At 42.8% G+C, this 18,644-nt stretch overlaps 1 protein-coding gene across 1 annotated transcript in view; it reads right to left on the reverse strand.

Annotated features, from left to right (window-relative positions):
• cdh12a (cadherin 12a) overlaps positions 1 to 8,369 on the reverse strand; it is an 18,158-nt gene extending 9,789 nt beyond the window's left edge. Inside the window, exons 1-6 of the mRNA XM_067253915.1 lie at positions 8,103 to 8,369; positions 3,839 to 4,020; positions 3,560 to 3,672; positions 2,599 to 2,718; positions 1,699 to 1,866; positions 633 to 820 (exon numbers count right to left, since the gene is read on the reverse strand). Coding sequence (XP_067110016.1) covers positions 633 to 820; positions 1,699 to 1,866; positions 2,599 to 2,718; positions 3,560 to 3,672; positions 3,839 to 4,020; positions 8,103 to 8,369 — 1,038 coding nt within the window. The remainder of the gene's footprint in view (positions 1 to 632; positions 821 to 1,698; positions 1,867 to 2,598; positions 2,719 to 3,559; positions 3,673 to 3,838; positions 4,021 to 8,102) is intronic.
• Positions 8,370 to 18,644: the final 10,275 nt, after the last annotated feature.

Genomic DNA, 18,644 nt, shown 5'->3' on the forward strand with positions numbered 1-18,644 from the left:
TTGTGAGATTTTTTTACGCACCTCTCCTCTTCTATAAAAAGTATCAATCTTCTACAAAGTGCACTCACAGTAGTTTTGAAAGCTTTCAGAGAGACAGTTAGTGGGACTGTGTGCCGCCACGAGGACACAAGTTTAAAGGGGGACCTGTGGAGAGCTCTTCTGAGGGCTGTCTTAACAGATATCTGTCTTTCACATTATATCATCCACTCAGTTTTCCAACCGCCGCGGACTCTTTCTTTTATTCATTTTGTCTAAATGAAAAAAAAGAAACTGGACACTTTATTCTTAAAAATGGAATAAATGAAATAAAGAAGCAGACCAGAAAAGGCACTCAGAAGTGTCCTGTGAAAAAAAGTTATTTTGAAGACTTCTTTCTGTTCATGTTGGTGTGTTTTTGAATAGTGAGTGGATATGGAGGACTGATGTGCAACCTTGCTTGCTGCAGTGATTCAACTCAAGTACTTTCAACTTTCTCTCTTTTGATAAGCATCTGAAATACAAGGTTTTACAAACAACCCACTGCCAAATTATACTCTGAGTGTGTGTATGCAAAAATAGGACAACAGTGAACAACAGGTTTCCAGCAGGTTTGTTCGTTTTTTCTATGCACAGCTAAGATCATGAAAAGCTACCTTCTTGAGGACTATGATCCCATCCTGACTGTGCCCGTTTTCTGTGATGTCAAACATGTTCCCCTCGTCTCCAGGCACAATAGAATATTCCACCAAGGCGTTCCTTCCTGCGTCCAGGTCATGAGCTCGGATCCGCCCCACCGCTGACCCCACGGTGGAGGACTCTGGGATGCGCAGGTGAAAAATACCTGGAGCAATGTGAAACAAAAAAAGATTGGCCTATTGGCTATATTTTTTTTTGGGGACAACCATGACTTCCTAGTCTCACATTACTCTGAGACGTGCTATGTTTTTGTTTTCCTTTGACTTCATATTATATTGCATTAATGAAATAATCACTGACATCTCATTATTATACATCCTTGAGCATTTGTTTGCCTGGAATGTAAGCTAACAAAAAGCTTGGAAAGGTAAATCAAACACAGATTGATATTTAACTTACATCAAATAGTACTTTTTTACTTTTTACTGTAAGGTTTAAACATCTGACAAACACCAGCTTGGATTTTAAAGTATAATATCTCTTTAATGGTGCGCCCCTTTGAATCCAATTATGAATTTCTCCAACCTGGTAATATTTGATATTGGTTTCCCTTGAAATATGTGGAACCTCATTATAGACAATTTAAAAAGACAACTGTGAGATCAAGGCTCACTCTACTTCACTCTCCTCCACAGAAACAATCCATTAAAAGTGATGAGACAGAGATCAAAGATGTCCCCATGCTCTTTTGTGGAAACACTTTTATCAAAAACACCAGAGGATTCACACAGAGAACCTGTTGTCAAACTACTGGTTGGTTTGTTGACTGCATATTGAGCAAACCACTGGACTAGAATAAGACTCTGAATTGATATTCTCCACTGGGCAAAGTATGTACTAAAAAAACAACCACTTGTGTTACAGTATGACGTTACAGTAAAACTGTATGTAACCAAAGACTAAAAAACAATTGCTAACACCAATTCTCTTGTCTGGTTACTAAACCTTAGCCACATCCCCCCTCTCATAAGCAGTAGTAGGGGTAATAGTACAGTAGTAGTAGTTTATGGGAACATGTCACACTTTTGGAAAACCTGGGTGGGTTGTCATTGACGTCGCTGAGGGTGATGTTGATGGTGGTGGTCCCAGCCAGACCCCCGAGCTGACCTCCCATGTCCTTGGCCTGGAGCAGCACCTGGTACACCTCCCTCACCTCCCTGTCCATGTTGGGCAGGGCTGTCCTGATCACTCCTGGAGGAGAGGCAGGGAGGAGAGGGAGGGAGGGATAGAGTTGTTGGTGAGAGAAAGTTTGAGAGAGAGAGAGAGAGAGAGAGAGAGAGAGAGAGAGAGAGAGAGAGAGAGGGGAGATAGAATGGGGATTAGAATAAGTGCAGAGAAAGAGAGAATGAGAAACAGAGAGAGAGGGAGAGCGATATAGTGGGTGGTGATTAGAGAAAGTGTGAGAGCGAGCGAGAAAGAGAGAGAGAGAGGGTGGAGAAGAAGAAAGAAAAGATAGAAAAACGATGAGTGGTGACTTTTGTAGAGAATGTTTTCTCTTTGATGTTGCTCCAGGGGATAGAAGGATAGGTGCGTTCAGATCCCTGAATTCATTAAGCCCCGCATTACACATCTGTGTAGGATGTCATAAAAGGAAGACCTTTGACTTGGAGCTAAAGACTAATCAGGCCCCATGTTGCCTCTCCCTGTGCGGATAGCGTTTGATCAGGACTGAGTCTGCAAGATACCGGCAGGTCATACATTGCCAGTGGCAAGGAGGGGAGAAAGACAAGCTTTCAAACCATTTAGTAAACCCTGCAACCAATCACTTACTGACCCCCCAAAAATCTCTGATAAATTTTCACTTGGGACTTTCTTCAGTATATAAATAACAACGATTAACATTGCATTGATTTTGATGCAGTTTGGGAAATGTATGCATTGTTTAACTTGAGGATGTTCCAGTGAGATTGGAGTAAAACACACCCGTTTTTGAGTCCACAGAGAAGTAAGGCTGTCCCTGCAGGATGCTGTAGACTATCTTAGCACTGTTCCCATAGGTGGGGTCATCTGCATCTGTGGCTGTCACCTGGGTTACATAAGTCCCTGCAAAATACATACACAGCAAACATAACAGTTACTTAAACTATTTGGAGCATTGAAAACTGAAGTAATTAAGTTAAAAAGCATTTTTATATAAATGTGTAAATAAATGCCTGAATCACAATAGCTTCGCAGAAGCTATTGTGATTGTAAATGTGTAAATGTCACAAATGATTGTGACATTTACATAGTTTGTGTGAAAAACAAGGACAAGTGTTTTTGTCCATTCTGTGTCCTGGAGGCGATTTAAGAGATTAGGGGGTAACTGTTAAATAAACTCCAAGTAATCAACCAGCAGATGGGCCAGTGGGCTGAGATTGCCCAAAATACACGTCAAAAACCAGTCTACTGTGCTGAAGAACATCCCAACTGACATATCCTGGCATTCAGAATAACAGGACATACTGCAAGACTTGATAATGTGGCCAGACGGGAAGCAGTTAGCTGGCAAGCTGAGAAGGTGTGATCGATATCTGGAAGAAACTGTTTGTTCTGCTCTCACATCCTGAGATTATTAACCTCAGGAAACCTGTTTGGAAAATAGGTTTTCAGAGCTGATCTCGGTCTACCCACTGTCTTATTGAACCACAACCCACACTATGACCTCCAGGGTATAGTGAAGGTATACTGGTACCTGTCTCACCTCCAGGGTATAGTGAAGGTATACTGGTACCTGTCTCACCTCCAGGGTATGGTGAAGGTATACCAGTACCTGTCTCACCTCCAGGGTAAAGTGAAGGTATAACAGTACCTGTCTAACCTCCAGAGTAAAGTGAAAGTATACCAGTACCTGTCTAACCTCCAGGGTAAAGTGAATCTATTGGTGTTTTATTGAATGTTTTACCTGCAGGAGACATCTCAGGGACGCTGGCTGTATAGGGGCCCTCAAGGAACCGGGGCTCATTGTCGTTAATGTCCTGGACCTTGATGATAAACTCTGACTCCGGCTCCAATGGTCTGCAATTAATTAAACGATTAATCAAACTGTCATATCTTGTTTTCTCAGCCAACCATGAATTTATCAATAAACCCTCATTTGCACTCAAAAAAACACACAAAGGGCTTTTCAGAGAACTTGTCCTGCACGGTTTGCGAGTTCTGGGTATCCAGATTCTGTTCTGACCTGCCAGAGAACAGGTCCACAGCCTGGGCTCGGAGAGTGTAGTAGGACTTCTCCTCCCGGTCCAGACCCACCAGAGCGTGGATGTCTCCTGTGGTCTGGTCTATGGTGAAGATAGAGCCAGCTCCCTCTCCTGACAGGGTGTACTTCACCTCACTGTCACCCCTGTCCAGGTCAGTGTGGAGCTGAGGAAGAACGCAGGGTTGGTCAAGAGTGGGCCAGTCAAGACAATCATATGTCACGAGTGCATGGATATCCAGTATTGACTGATTTGGTTGGTTAGTGTACAAAACATAACATACCTATTACTGTAAGTGCAATTGACAAATGTGTCAACTGTATGATCAGTTTGTACTGTACAGACCAGTCCTATGAAGTATTTTGGAAAAAACTGAAAGGCAGGTTTGAAGCAGCTCTTACCTTTGAACCCATGCATCGCAGGTTCAAAATAAGCCTTTTTATAACCCTAACTGTCTGTGGGTCGTGTCTCAACATAATGCTATCTTCCCAATTAAAATGGGAAATGGACTGACAAACATGAGCTGTTTCATAATACAGAAAATACAAAATATATGTAAGAGTTTAGTTTTTTGTTTAGCACAGACACTGGATAAAAATAATAACATTGTTATATTATTATTAAGAAGTTTAGGAGGCAAGTCATGCAGTAAACATTTGAATGATAATATGTAGGCAGTTTGTTCTGCCACTGTTATGCAATACAACAAAGCTTTACAGCTTTGTGTCGGGGAAGCATTTGTCCATCTTAGTTATGCAAGGATACACAGACTAGTAATAAAAAATATACATGTACGTCATGCACTAAATTGAGCACAGTTTGCTTGTCAATATTTTATTCAACATCTAGATGCCACTCTTCCATGTCCTTGTGTATTTCGGTAGATTCACTGTGAATAATACTCTTTAGCAGAATTTACTGTAACATAAACATAATCTGACTGAGGTCATGAAGCGTCTACTGAGCTGGACAGAGATTTAGGGTTTAATTACATCATTTGATTTCCCTGTACATAACCCCTGATACGTAGAAGCCTGTAAGACAGATTCAGTTGTATTTTGGCAAAAGAAAAATAATTATTAAATGAAAGAATTAATACCAAAAGTTTTTGTTACCATGCTATTATGGGTTAGAATGTTTCTAGTGACACTGTTGTTCACAGAAAATATGTTGGGAATCAAAACCCTTTTCCAGAGTCACTAGGAACACATTTTACTGTACTGTACCACACTGTAGGGCCCTGTACCACACAGTTAATTAAGAAGGAAATGACAGTATCAGCTATCTGTGGCTTATCACATGAAGAGATTCATTACTTAGGATGGGTGGCAGGGGTCAGGTATTAACTTCCTGGTAATCCATTAACCACAACATAAACCAGCCACAGCACAAATAACATCATAGAGACTTATACCATAAAAACCCTTTTAGGAGATTAATGGTTTATTTGTCTACAGTAAAATGCCAGTGAAGAAAATTTAATTTAATCGGATAGAGAAATATACTGTATAACATCTTATATCGCGTCTGAGATTGTTTGCCAGGTCATTCACCTCACATGTTAACCATTTGACAATAGGGTTTAGTCAAAGGTGTCTATGTGCATACTGAATGTGAGTGTGTTTGTGTGTGTGTGTGTGTGTGTGTGTGTTTATGTGTATGTGAAAGAGAGTGAGAGAAAAGAGAGTGTGCAACTCAAACATTACTTATGATCTGAGAACTGTCAAGAATTTGGGGAAATAAATTAAATAATTATAAAAAGATAATCTGGCATCATGTCATGCAGACTCTCTCCCCCAGGACACTCAAATGTGTCTGTAAAGGTCATAGACACAGCTAATGGGGCCAGCATGATGATCCATTCTCTCTAAAGGGCATGAAAAGTGTGCTTTCTTCTGGACCTGATTGAAACAAATGACGACAGGTACAGTAGGTGATGCATTATTACAACATTCACAGTAGAGGCTGTGCAGAGACAATGTTAAAGTTCACGCTCTCCTTCCTGACTCAGAGCCAGATATGATGCTGCAGGAGCTGGACTTCAATTTTTTGGCAAAATTGAGTCATACTTTGCAACATTCCAATCTACCCTGGCCTGTTGTCTTTGCAGTCTATCCTTTCAAAGTGCACATCATTAATTATAGGCCGGAAGTTTCAGTCTGGACAATTATTGTTTGTGTGAATCCAGAATGTTGTAGAGACAGTGTTTGACTGGAGAATAGTAGTGACTATTAATGGACATGGCAACTCCCCATAGATGCTGAATTATTTTTCTTGTGGTGGTAAGCAGAGTTAAATTGTTGCTGTGTGACTCTCACAGCAGTCCATCTGGGTCTTCAGACAGTACATTTCCAAATTAATAATTCATGGTGCAAGCCAAATAGAGCATTCATGTGTGGCTATTGAGTCATGGTGCAGTGAATATTTCTTCTCCAAATGTTGTTGTTAAGGTGTGCAAGGTCATGGAAGAGAAAATGCAGTTGGCTTGAAAGTAGTCTCATCCAATTCACTGGGATGTCGGGCTTTCGTTCTGTTCTCTGCTGTCCCTTCATGTTTCATTGATTTAGTCACTTCAAGATCTGACGGTATCGTAACTTTTGGTAAAGATTTTCACCACATTAAGTCTCCCCTGCTGAACTATGCCAACAGTTTATAAAGTCCAAAATCTTACAGTTTCTCTATGGTTTTAACTTGATCCCAAAGAGAAGGTTTTAGTTTATCAGATAGTAGTTAACAGTAAAGAATAAAAGTTGACAGCACCAAAGGTTGAAACCATGATAACATAACTAATAATAACAACAATTATGTTAAAATCAAAACAAATAACCTTGAAAGCTGTGCATAAATAATCTCCTTATGCTTGCCATTGCAATTGATACCACTATACTACGACTGATACTGTTACAGCTAATGGCCGAGCTTGCTGCAGACCGACTAGCTTGCAAGCTAACAGTCAGTTGGCTCTGAGAGGGATTCCATGACCTAAGGTCACAGTCCTTGGTGCCAGATTTCTCTCTGTGTTGGCTTTTCCAAACCTCCACCCCCCACCATCCACCAAGTGATAATCAAGGCCTGATCCTTCGCACTCCCTGCATTAGTAACAGCAGATTAATCAGTAGCTACTCTATGGGCAAGGTTCCATCCTGGCACTTCTCCTCTTTTGAAAAATGTCTCCTCTTTTTCTCCTTCTCCTCTCTTTTGTCTCTTTTTCTTTCTTTTTTCCTATTTTCCTTTCTCTCCCTCTCTCCCTCTCTCTCTCTTTGCCCCTCTCTCACTCCCTTTCTCTCTCTCTCTCCCTCTCTCTCTCTTTGCCCCTCTCTCACTCCCTTTCTCTCTCTCTCCCTCTCTCTCTCTTTGCCCCTCTCTCACTCCCTTTCTCTCTCTCCCTCCCTCTCTCTCTCTTTGCCCCTCTCTCACTCCCTTTCCCCATCTCTCTCACTCTCTCTGAATCACAGGGTATTAGCATTGCCCAGCCAAAGTATCTGTCAATGTGTTTATGGGAGGTGAGCGTCCCTCATCTCTCTGCCAACGGCAGACATCTGCCATGAGTATGGCTCACAACCAGTGATTGACTTGGCACCATCAGGGAAACGGTCACACAGACCAGCCAGCCTCTCTCACAGTGAGACCTTGTGAATGCTGATTATGAGCTTTCTGACACCTTTTCCTCATCTCCTTCAATGGTGATGCAGTGAATCAGAAAGAACGATCCCACCTAGGTCCCTGTAGAGCAGCAAAGTGTTGCGTCAGGTGTAGAAATGTATTTTTCATTGCTCCGTCGGAAGTCATTCTGCAGCAGACTTTACCTTTGATGCCACAATCACTGCAATTGCCTTCTTTCAATGATTAATTCATTACTGAAAACACCAATTCATTCTTGAAACAGCCAATAGAGAATTTATACAAAGCAGAGACCATTTGAAGTCCTCCTCAAGGTGACCTCTGACCCTAAGCTGTGATCAATAGACTGAGGAAGAAGTCAAAGAAAGGTTGTTTTCATTTGTTAAAGGATGGACTCCTCACCAGGCTTTCTTTTATGCATACTCCTTTAGTACCTAACCCAAGAATGGGCTGTAGATGTTGGTTTACACTGCACCTTTTCTGACTGTAAAATTGTAATTGCATGGCTTTTGGATCAATCCATCCCCTCTGCTAACTTTGCCTTTTGGCCCCTTCTTCAGTACATCTTCCAAACATTCTAAAGCTATGTCATTTTAAATAGCATGGAAGCTCTACAGAACGTCTTACCTTGCCAATGTACTGTGGTTCAGAGCCCATGTATTCCTCCAGGACAAAGAACTGGTTCCACACCCATCCTCTCTTCACCCTCTGAACCCCCGAGCCCTTATGCATCCTCCATCCTGCCCTACCTCTAAGTCCAGCCCCGCCTCTGTGTCTGAGTGCTGCCTGCCCCAGACGGTCCCCGCCCATTCTACTCTGGGACTGGAGGGCGGGCAGGACTCCCTGGTCGAGGAGAAAGCAGAAGAGCAGCAGCAGGCGGCTCCTCGGGAGCATTGGGGAGGAGGGTCTGTACAGAGGTTGGATGGATGGGTCTGTGGTGAACTCCAGGAGAACCCTGAATGTTTCGACCGCGGGAGCCGTTCTCAGATCAGTCTTTCAATGGGAACAAGCAGGTCCCAGAGGGATACGGCTCGTCCTGTAAGATCCCGTGTTTATTCTGTTGAACAGCCCTCATCAGGGGGTATCCCAGATATCTGGGAACTCCCAGTGATATGAAAGAGGTCTTGAGTTGTAGACAGAAGATCCGGCTTGCTGAAGATCCCAAAAAGATAGTTGGTTGTAGCTCCAAAAAGCCTGTATGATCTGAGCAGCTGGGCAGGTATGGAAAGGTTGGTTCTGAGGCAGGAGACTGTCCAGTACGTAGTTGGCATCTGGACTGGATGAAGATCTGGACTGGATGACTTTTCTCAGTCACTCATCTCCTCCCCCCTCCTTCACCTGATGGATAGTTGGAAAAATAGAGTTACTATACAGTACATAGCTATTTAGGTATGCCTATTTTACAAAAACACACTATTTAGTTATACCACAAAAACAACACAGCACCAACACAGCACAATTTACTGCCTTTTCACCCTGTGACAGAAGTTGTGTAACCGTTGGATTCTCAAGTTTCCCAATCTTTACGGATCACCAAGAATCATCCTTTCCACATCCATACCCTCCAGATTTCAAAGTTCGAATCTAGCTCATAATGCACTTCCTATGTCTGTCCAGCCAGCCTTGACAGAGGCTCACAGGGAGGATTTCACAGAGCATGGTTCTGAGGAGAGGAGACGAGGGGGGCGTGCTTCTCCAGGCTTCCAGGAGCTCACCATGCCTTGGGGTGGGAGGTAACCACAGCACTGGCTCATTTATTAGTGAAGCGGCAGAGTCCGAATCACAGGGAAGATCAGGACTTCATGAATAAAACAGATACCTAAAGATATAGGAAGTGATTTACAGTAAAGTCAAGCTTTTTGGGGGGCACGAAACCAGCACTGTAGAATGGTAACAGAACCAAGTTAACTGTCTAAATTGAGTGTTACACATGGCAGTAATTTGGTTCTAACTACCCCATCGTAAGCCATGAAGTGTTGTCTGTGTTGCCCTGTGGGAGACCACGGGTTACTGGCCCACAGGTTCCATCTGTTCAGTGAAGAGACGGATGATGAATGTGTACAGCCACTCATCCAGCCCCAGCGCCCCTCATCCCATCATCCGTCTTTACTTCTACCCCCCCCCCCACACACACACACACACCAAATCTGCTTCTACCAACACGTTTATTTTTAGCATCAGGTTAACACACGTCTATGCAGGCACACAAACACTCCCAGACACTTGTGCGCTGTTCTGTTTGTCTTGTGTCTGCATTGCCCCTGGGTCTGAGTGCGCGGTGTACTGATACTGCATGCTGAGATGTGATTAGGGCAAATTATGGGGTTGAAGGATTATTGTGCATCCGTGTCTGTGTTCTCTGAGGGCTAGCTGGCAACCTTGTTGCCCTCAACAGTGCCACCCAAGCTCCAGGCAAACAGCAGTACTATAGAAGGTGGCCCATTGACTGGCCTGGCAGTTCGACCCATATCGATGTTGGATTACCCAATGAGTTTTTCTTTCTCTATTTTTAGGCAGATATAGAAATATTCAGTGGAATAAATGCCATAGAATATGTTATTGCCTTTTCAGTGTTTTTTCACCTCTCGTCTCTGCTGTTGCACATGCTAATGTGCAAGGTGTCTGACTTCATAGGAGGAGGCTGATGTTAACTGCCAACTGTCAACATTTTTCAAGATGGAAACCTTGTAAACATCTGTGAAACAAAGACAAGTTCTATGAAATAATTGGCAGGTGTTTTAATGATTTTCAAAGGGGATGCAGGGGATGCATTGTGTGTAAAGAGTGCTAAAGAATAGCAAATTGTTTGTGTGTACTTGTTCGTATATATGCATGTGTGTGCATGCATACTGTATGTGAAAGTTGACTGACAAAATATGGAAAACAAGTGTTCACTCTCCTGCTCACCACTCACATCTTGCATAAACATGTGATTTGTCAACCACTTCTAAACCACAAAAATCACTCTTAAAGTCTCCCACAACGTCACTGAGTTATGACCAAGGAAGCAGAACATTGATTGAGAAAATACTCACATACGGTCTGTGGCAAATCCCTTAAAACACTGTGGTCATCAATCTCCCTGTGACGTAGAACACCGTGTCCCAGCTAAGGCAGATCGTGGTGAGATATCCAGTGCAAAAATATTTCTCAACCATCTATCTGACATCTATATGACTTGGAAGTATATCCAAGCATATCTCCAGCTTCTTCGGACTGTGCTGACACAGTGTGTTAAAGTAATTCCCAGGCTGGACATGTGGATAAAACAAATCATCCACATAGCCAACACTTGCGGTGAGTCACCCCTCCTCTCCCCGAGTCCCAAACTGACCTGGAATCAAAATCTACGATCTGGATCCACCTGATCTTAATCATATTATTAGCACGCTAGATCACTGTATGTGCCAGGTAAGACAGCCTATGCACAAGACAATGGTCCGGTACTGAACTGGTAGACATTATCATATGTGCAGCAACCACTCATGCCATAATGTTGAGAGTTAAACTATTGCCCAAGGATTAAGCTGCCTCTTATCATATGGAACACATCTTTCTCCCATGTCCGAGTGACATGTTATGTTATTGTATTTCTATATGAGAATTATGGCAGATTGTGATGCTCTACACAGGGAGATAAAAGCATGGAGCTGGAGGACTGTATGTGAGCGCACAGTCTATTCCTTCTTCATGGAAGCCCATTTCATCCCTCTCAATCTAATCTGACTTTGGTTGTAGGAGAGCAGTGTGCCAAACCGCATGTTCTCATGGCAAAAGCAATAAGATTACCCTTTAATCTCGTGTGGCTACTACATATGCACTGTACGACTTCATTTGGCTGAGAATAGTTGACGGATATTACAGGACATGCTGGCTAGTGACACATCATCACCCAGAACACTTATCATGTGTTCACTCACATTTCATTCCCAATTTCAATGACTTTCACGTAGGCAAACGTAAAAACCTTACAAAACCTTACTAAAATGATACATTTTTGTAATGAATAAAGAAATAATCATCAGACATTATTAATATTTTTGTCATGGTCAAAATCACAATGAATTGTAATTGAATATTACTCAAGTTAACTCAACAACATTGACAGATCCATTCCTATGTTAACAGACAGTAAAGAAGCATGCATTAGTAATGGACAGTAACACATACCTGGACTGATCCACCCAGCTTAAAGCCGATGCTGATGTTGTTGTCATGACCAGATTAATCTAAACATATGAGGGCAAAAGCTATGCAGCTCCCCACTGAGCAAAGAACACACTTGCAGCCCCGTAAACACATTCTCTCTCTCTCCTTCTCTCCTCTTTCCTCTCTCCTGCTTCCACTCTCTCCCACTTCAGTGTCCCTCCTTACCCTCCCTCTCTCTCTATGAGTCCTCCCTCCTCCCTTCTGTATCTCTCTCTCCCTCCTCCCTGCGGATCTCTCATTCGCACTCTCTCTCTCTCTGCTCTCTCTCGCTGGCGCACTCTCTCGCTTTATGCCCCCCTCCCTCTGCCCCCACTTCTCTCTTTCCTTTCCCTCTTTCTTCCCTTCTTTGCCCTCCAAGAGTTTAGACAGAGAGAGAGCAGCAGCAGTAGACTGCCTTACTTGCAGCAGTGTCTTTAAAGCGAGTGCAGCTCTCTGATGTCTCTCCAACTCTCCCCCATATGCTGATGCACAGTAGTGGAGGTGGGTGTCAGACAATCCCCTAAGGTCCTCATGAAGGCAGTGCATGCAAACACACACGCGCAAACAACATAACACATGCACTCCAATGTAACACACACTCGGCAAATCCTCGACAAGCAACCAGTGCAGCCATTGGCTGCTAAAATGCAATCAGACTGGTTCTTTTGGTCGTCAAAAGGAAAGGTTATCCAATTTTGGTAAATTCTAAATTATTTTGAAGTTCATGCAATTCAATGTGTGTGTGTGTTTCTTTAAGTATAGGAGGCCACAGGCTCATTATGAAGAGTGTATGAAGCCTAGGGAGAATGATAGATTAGCGGAGCTCTCACATGTGTGCACTTCATCTAATTCCTAATAGAAAATGTTCGGGCTCTTGCATTTTTGATAGCTTCTGATGGATGAATGTCCTTCGTTACGAGGCTGACCTATTTAGCAATACGAATGTTCCTTACTTCTCTTCCAGTCTGCCTCTTTCACTCTTGGTTTTTCTACAGAGAGTGGACAGTCCACTTTTTGGAGAGTTCTGACCAGGATGATCGAATGGTTTCATCCCAAGTATCTGGTTCTAGCACCGTGAACCTTTTGTCTCAGGGTGTAGGAGTGAGGTCACATGTCAGACATGCCCCGTGTCCCGTGTCACTGTGAGAACCATCTGGTGTGTTCAATATCTAGGATTGGACACCGAAAATGAATACAAACACACAATTAATTTAGCACATCATTGTTATTGTTTATCCGTCATGTCATGGTATTTGTCTCTTTTAAATCTATTTTGAATCACTGATCCAAATAAAACACCCTGTTCCCAAACAGTCTTGAACACTGTAGCTATGTCCAGTAGCACAGTGTCTCTCATCATGTTCATCATGGTCTGTTTCATGTATTATAGCTGATGTAAAATCCCCCCCCCACACCTTCACCACACCCATCTGAAGCATTAGTGGAATATCCTGCTACAGGATCTTCGTCATAGAAACCAAATTAAAAGCTCCCAGTACTGTAGCTAAGCCACAAAACCAGCACGCTATCCTGCTAAAGTCAGACACTTTATCTGTTTGCCTTTTCTCTGAACTTGGTCTTCATTTTATTGTATGTTCTTGTCAACGTGTGCCTGTGTGTAGGTATGTGCGTGTGTGCATGTGTATATTTGTGTGTGTGTCCTTGATCAACCACGCACAGATGGCATGGCGTGCCCCCTCAGAGACAAGACTTAATCCTCCTAACACATGGTGGGATGAGTGTGTGTGTGTGTGTGTGTGTGTGTGTGGGTGTGTGTGTGTGTGTGTGTGAGATGTTACAGGAGTGCTCTGACACATTGGCCCCCCCACACCCCTGAAAGATCTCTTCAATTCATTTATTCACATTTGTTATGAATGATGGTTTAAATATAGAATATACAGGTGGTCCGGTTAAATTAGACAGGATGCTTACTGGGTGGAAAATATTCTTTAATCTATCAGTATGTCAGTTTGCAGCAGCTCTTTATCTTTCTTTTTTAATTGGCATTCTTTTTTTTAAAAAAAACCCTCCCCCCCATATGTCCAGTGTATTGGCAATCATGTCTAAGTCCGGCTCAGCACTTATCAGTGGCCTCTTCCTGCTCGCTATCTAAGCCTAGCTGTCACTACCGTATATTTGAGTCAACTAAAGGTGTCCCAACAAACAGAGTTGATTGGCCCCAGGTTGATGTTGATTGGCCCCAGAATTACGTTGAAGGATTTGAACTTCTGGGAAACATGCTTAGTACCCAACTGAATAATAAAAACTTCTTATGTTCCCTAACTGTTACAGATTTGCACGTTATTGTGACAGATGCCATGGTGGTCATGACGCAGATAATCCACCACAGGACAGAACACAACACTTTATAATACAACCCCAATTCTGACTGTTGGGCTTTAGAAACAGCCTAAGAGTGTATTTGAGGGTTTATGTGTCTGTGTGTGTGGGTCTGTGTGTGTTAGTCAGCATCTGCATGCTGTGCGTATACTTGTATCGTGTGTGTTTGTCTATGTGTGTGCGTGTGTATGTGTGTACCCGTGGTTGTGTCGGTATGTTCGTGTGTGTGCTCTTGTGTGTTCCGTCTTCCATTTCCTTGGAGGTTCACTATTCTTCTTGTTCTCTACCTTCGTTCTATGTTTTTCATCTTCCCCTTGACCTGGGTGGGCTTCCCTCTGCTTCCAGCTCTGAGAACAGATCGATAGAGCCTCTCCCTTGGTATTGTGAAGTGCTGCCTGGGGGTTGTACCACAGAAACACACTTCCTTTTCATGAACCATTCATGGTGCGTGGCCACTGGTTGTTAAAAAAGTGTTCCCTTCACGATGCGAGAAAGCAAACTCGCTTTTGTTTGTTTTGAAGTGCAAAATCGGATCATAGAGGTTCGAGAAATGCAATTTGGTGCCTGTGCACATGTGTGTGTGTGAATAGTTTTGTGCGTGTCCAGTTTGTGTGTGTTAAACCTGACTGGTGTGTGTGAGCAGGCCAGATGGTGTGGAGGTCTTTCGGAGGCGTGTCCCATCCAGGCCCCAGGTCAGGGGGAGTTAACTGATTCCTGGAGGGGGGAGGGGATTTGGACTGACCTGCTTCTGTTGGACACACAGAAGCAGTTCTCTCCTGGAAAAACACGATCGCAAAAAGAGACCAGGCCAAAATGTCCCCTGACAAAGGACAAAAGACTAACAACGACAATGTAGAACCGACATATATACTGTGCACATACTAAGGATAAGTTCCTGTCATTCAAATGTGTTTGTGGTCCAAATTTTTTCCATGTATGAATGTTCTATTTAGACACCTGTACCTGTGAAGCAACAAGACAGTACAAGTGTCACAATTCGCCTCAAGCATCTCTCTGGCCAGCTGTTTTCTTGAAAATCGGCTTTCAGTAAACGGCATAAAGCTTGATGCTTCACAGCATTCACCCATAGATTGAGTTCTGTCTCATATCTAATCTCTTATTTGCGTGAAGTAGAAAGACAACGTCTATTCTGGTTGGTTGTTATTTGAAGACACAACTCTAAGTAATAGTTGAAAGCTTGTGTCCACCTGGAATTGAACATATCTGAGAAGAGAATTGAGTAATAGATGAACCAGAGACTTACAGCTCTACTGTGGGTCCTGCATTATGCAGCAGGTAAATACGTGTTGAGAACAGAACAGGTCTATGGTCCACCCATCCTCTATACATAACCCCCTGCTGGAGGCTGGCCTCAGAATAGGTACCGCTGAGTAGAAGAGCGTATTAAATGTGTTTAGGCTCATTACTCCTGCTGTGGAGATGTGATGTAAATAAAGTAGACAGTGATTTAACAGAGAACAATCTGACATCATTAGGTTTGTTTGTTTTTTCGTTTAGATTTTGTTGGCAGTTGAGCTCACTGAGCAACTGCAGATTCCTATTATGAAGTAATGATTGTGACAACAGCACACTGTTGTCCCCTGGGGGAGATGGTAATACTAGACTACAGCTCTGTCTAAACTCCATTAACCCAGAAAAGGATGGAGAAGATCATTACCAGACCAGTGATGGAAGAGAGACACCTTGGAGACGTTTCATGAGGTACTTCATCCAGATACACACCTGTAGTATAAAAAAGGAGTTGACTGTACTTATTAGATGCTACGAATACTACCAGATGCCACTAATTCAAAACACAATTCCCACCATCAAGTACTATTATCATCACAATCAAGACATGTCTAAACAACCTCTGCTGGGGTGGATGGAGCCCATTCTCTGAGGGTGTCCTGCAGTGAAGGCAGTAAGACTGTGCTGCCGGGTGTGGGCTGCCAACTCAGACCACGGTTGTCCCCAGCTAACTCAGATGAGGACCACCTCACAGCCGCCGCTGGCAAAGTCAACTACAACACACCAGCTGGACACACAGTGGACAGGAACACGCACTAACAAGGTATCTAATCCAACATGACAGCCACTAATAAAGAGTTTTCAAAAACAAAGTATTATTCAAATGTATATGTATCTATCCATAACAAAACATAAAATGTATGACACTTTATTATAGAACGGTGATATTAACAATAATTCCAGCCATCATTGAGGTAAATGCCCATATATTAAGAGGCATTTAAAAATCCATATCTACTTTAAATCATAGTAGGCAGCACTGTATACTGTAAAAAGCCCCAAAATTGTGAACTGTTTGGAATGAATCTAGCTTGGTTTTCTGCCTCAGTGTGTTCGACCACTGCTGGTTGCTAGCCACCTCTGTACTGTACTTGTACATTTTGTTAGGTTATTCTGAATACGAATACCATACAGCACAATCCCTAACATGACAGAATTAGCGACAAACAACTGATTATCTGTGAGTTTCTCTCCATCTCTTTCTCTTCCTTTATCTCTATGCTATTTTTCTTGCTCCCAAACTCTCTCTTCTCAAGATAGTCTAATAAAAGAATTTTGGAATAGTTTTTCTAGCAGTCAAATGAATTGAAACATTCCTTTAGACATTATTCAACCAGCAAATTGCCTTCATACATTCCAGTTTCTACTTACTTCGAAGACCAAAATAAACTTTTCTTCCACAAACACCCAATTAAAGCCTTCATATATTTTACCTCAGCCCTTTAACAAGATCCTTAGGGTATACGCCAAAAAGCCTGTCAACTAGCGGTGCCACTGTCTCTACTGGATAAAATGCATGGACAGGCTTGTTTATTTATTTATGTGGAGGTTTTTGAGTGGACTACCCAGTAGAACACAACAAACTAGAAGAACAAACCATAACCACAGCCAGAACTAGAAACAAACAGCACAGAATCATTTCAGCAGGACCCACTGCATCACAACCCTGAGGTGGCTCCATTGGGCCCATCTGGCAGTGCGTGGGTGATGTGTTTTCACATGAAATGGTTCTGATTCTATTTGTTTACTTATAGAGCTTTTGTCAGAATCCTAACCTGGGTTTCTGTTGCCAGCTGACTGTGTGAGGCACTGGCTGGTGTCTGAGTCGAACAGGACGTGAATGTTAGAACGATGTCACTATCAAGCGTGCTGAGCAGGGCTTCATCAACAGTCAGCCTCCCTTCTCTCTGTCTGCTGCTGATCCCAGGACTCTCTCTCTCTCTCTCTCTCTCGCTCTCTCTCTCTCTCTCTCTCTATTTCTCCCTCTCTCTTTCTTCTCTCTTTCTCCATCTCTCTCATTTACTGTAACATTTAACACGACTGGAGTGATGAGGTACGTGTCTTCAAAAGCAAAAGTTGACAATTAAAAACACAGGTAGTTGTTTAAAAAATTCTCTCCTTGAAGGTTTTTTTACATCATCAATGCTGAAAAGATTATATTTAGACCTGGGGTCACTAAATGACCCAATCCTGCTTGTTTTCCTAATTGTATTTTTTTTATAAATGCTGGGATCTCTCCACCATCCACAGGAGATTCTACTTTGTTCCTGTCTGAGTTATCGTCTGCTGAGAGATTTTGACAAGGTTTGGCTATGAAACCTTCTGGATACAGGGGTACATGTGAATATTTCCAGCCTGGTCATTAATTATTCAAGCATAGATGTGGTCCAACTGTCTACTCCGTAGAACCTAACCGCTAGCTGTGTTTGAAAGCTATGTTGTAGAGCCTTGAACCACTCCTTACACTATTATTTTGGTCTTCAAGTCCTGCAGGATTCTAATAGTTCCAGTGTGACCTTCCCCTGCCATCTGGTGTCCCAGTGCTAGTCTGGCTGGGGCCCCTCATTAATCAGCCAGGATGCTGTTGTGAATTGGTTCTCATCGGAAGCTAATGGGGAAGAATTCTCACACACACACTCACACATACACACACACACATAAACACACACTGTACGTATCAGGTACATGTTCACACTACCCAGATAGATTACTCTAATGAACTACTGAACATCAGTAAACATGCTCAATAGAGCCAACCATTATTTGGTGTGTGTTGAAACAGTAAAAACTACAAAGTTGTTGAAAACATGGAGCCAAATAACACATATCATTTCTGACATAATTTTGTTGTATTATATGACAGGTCACACAGATTGCACAAGAGCAATTTACTGTAATCTCTTGATGCAATGTGACCAAACGTTTGGCCATCCAAGGTAGCAGTTCTGTATCCTACAGAGGTTGGAATCAAAGACTACCATCGAGATTATAAGACTGACATTCCAACAGCTCTCTATAAAGGGACAAAGAGAATGTCATCTGTGAAAACCCAATGCAGCCTGCCCCCCCCCCCCCCCCCCCCACACACACACACGCACACACACACCCACACACACACACACACACACACACACACACACCTTGGGGGTCCGTTTGCTTCCCTATAACATAATTGCCAAAGGGCAGTAGATCTGCCAGCGGACAAGGTGTGACATTGTATGACAATATATGATGGTAACACCTTTAGTATCTTCACTGAGGCATGACAATAACCTTTAGCATGATCGCCCAGATTACGTATTACTCTTTTAGACACACTGTCATCTCTGT

This window comes from Osmerus mordax, chromosome 16 (assembly GCF_038355195.1).
Source record: "Osmerus mordax isolate fOsmMor3 chromosome 16, fOsmMor3.pri, whole genome shotgun sequence".
In the NCBI taxonomy this organism is placed as follows: domain Eukaryota; kingdom Metazoa; phylum Chordata; class Actinopteri; order Osmeriformes; family Osmeridae; genus Osmerus; species Osmerus mordax.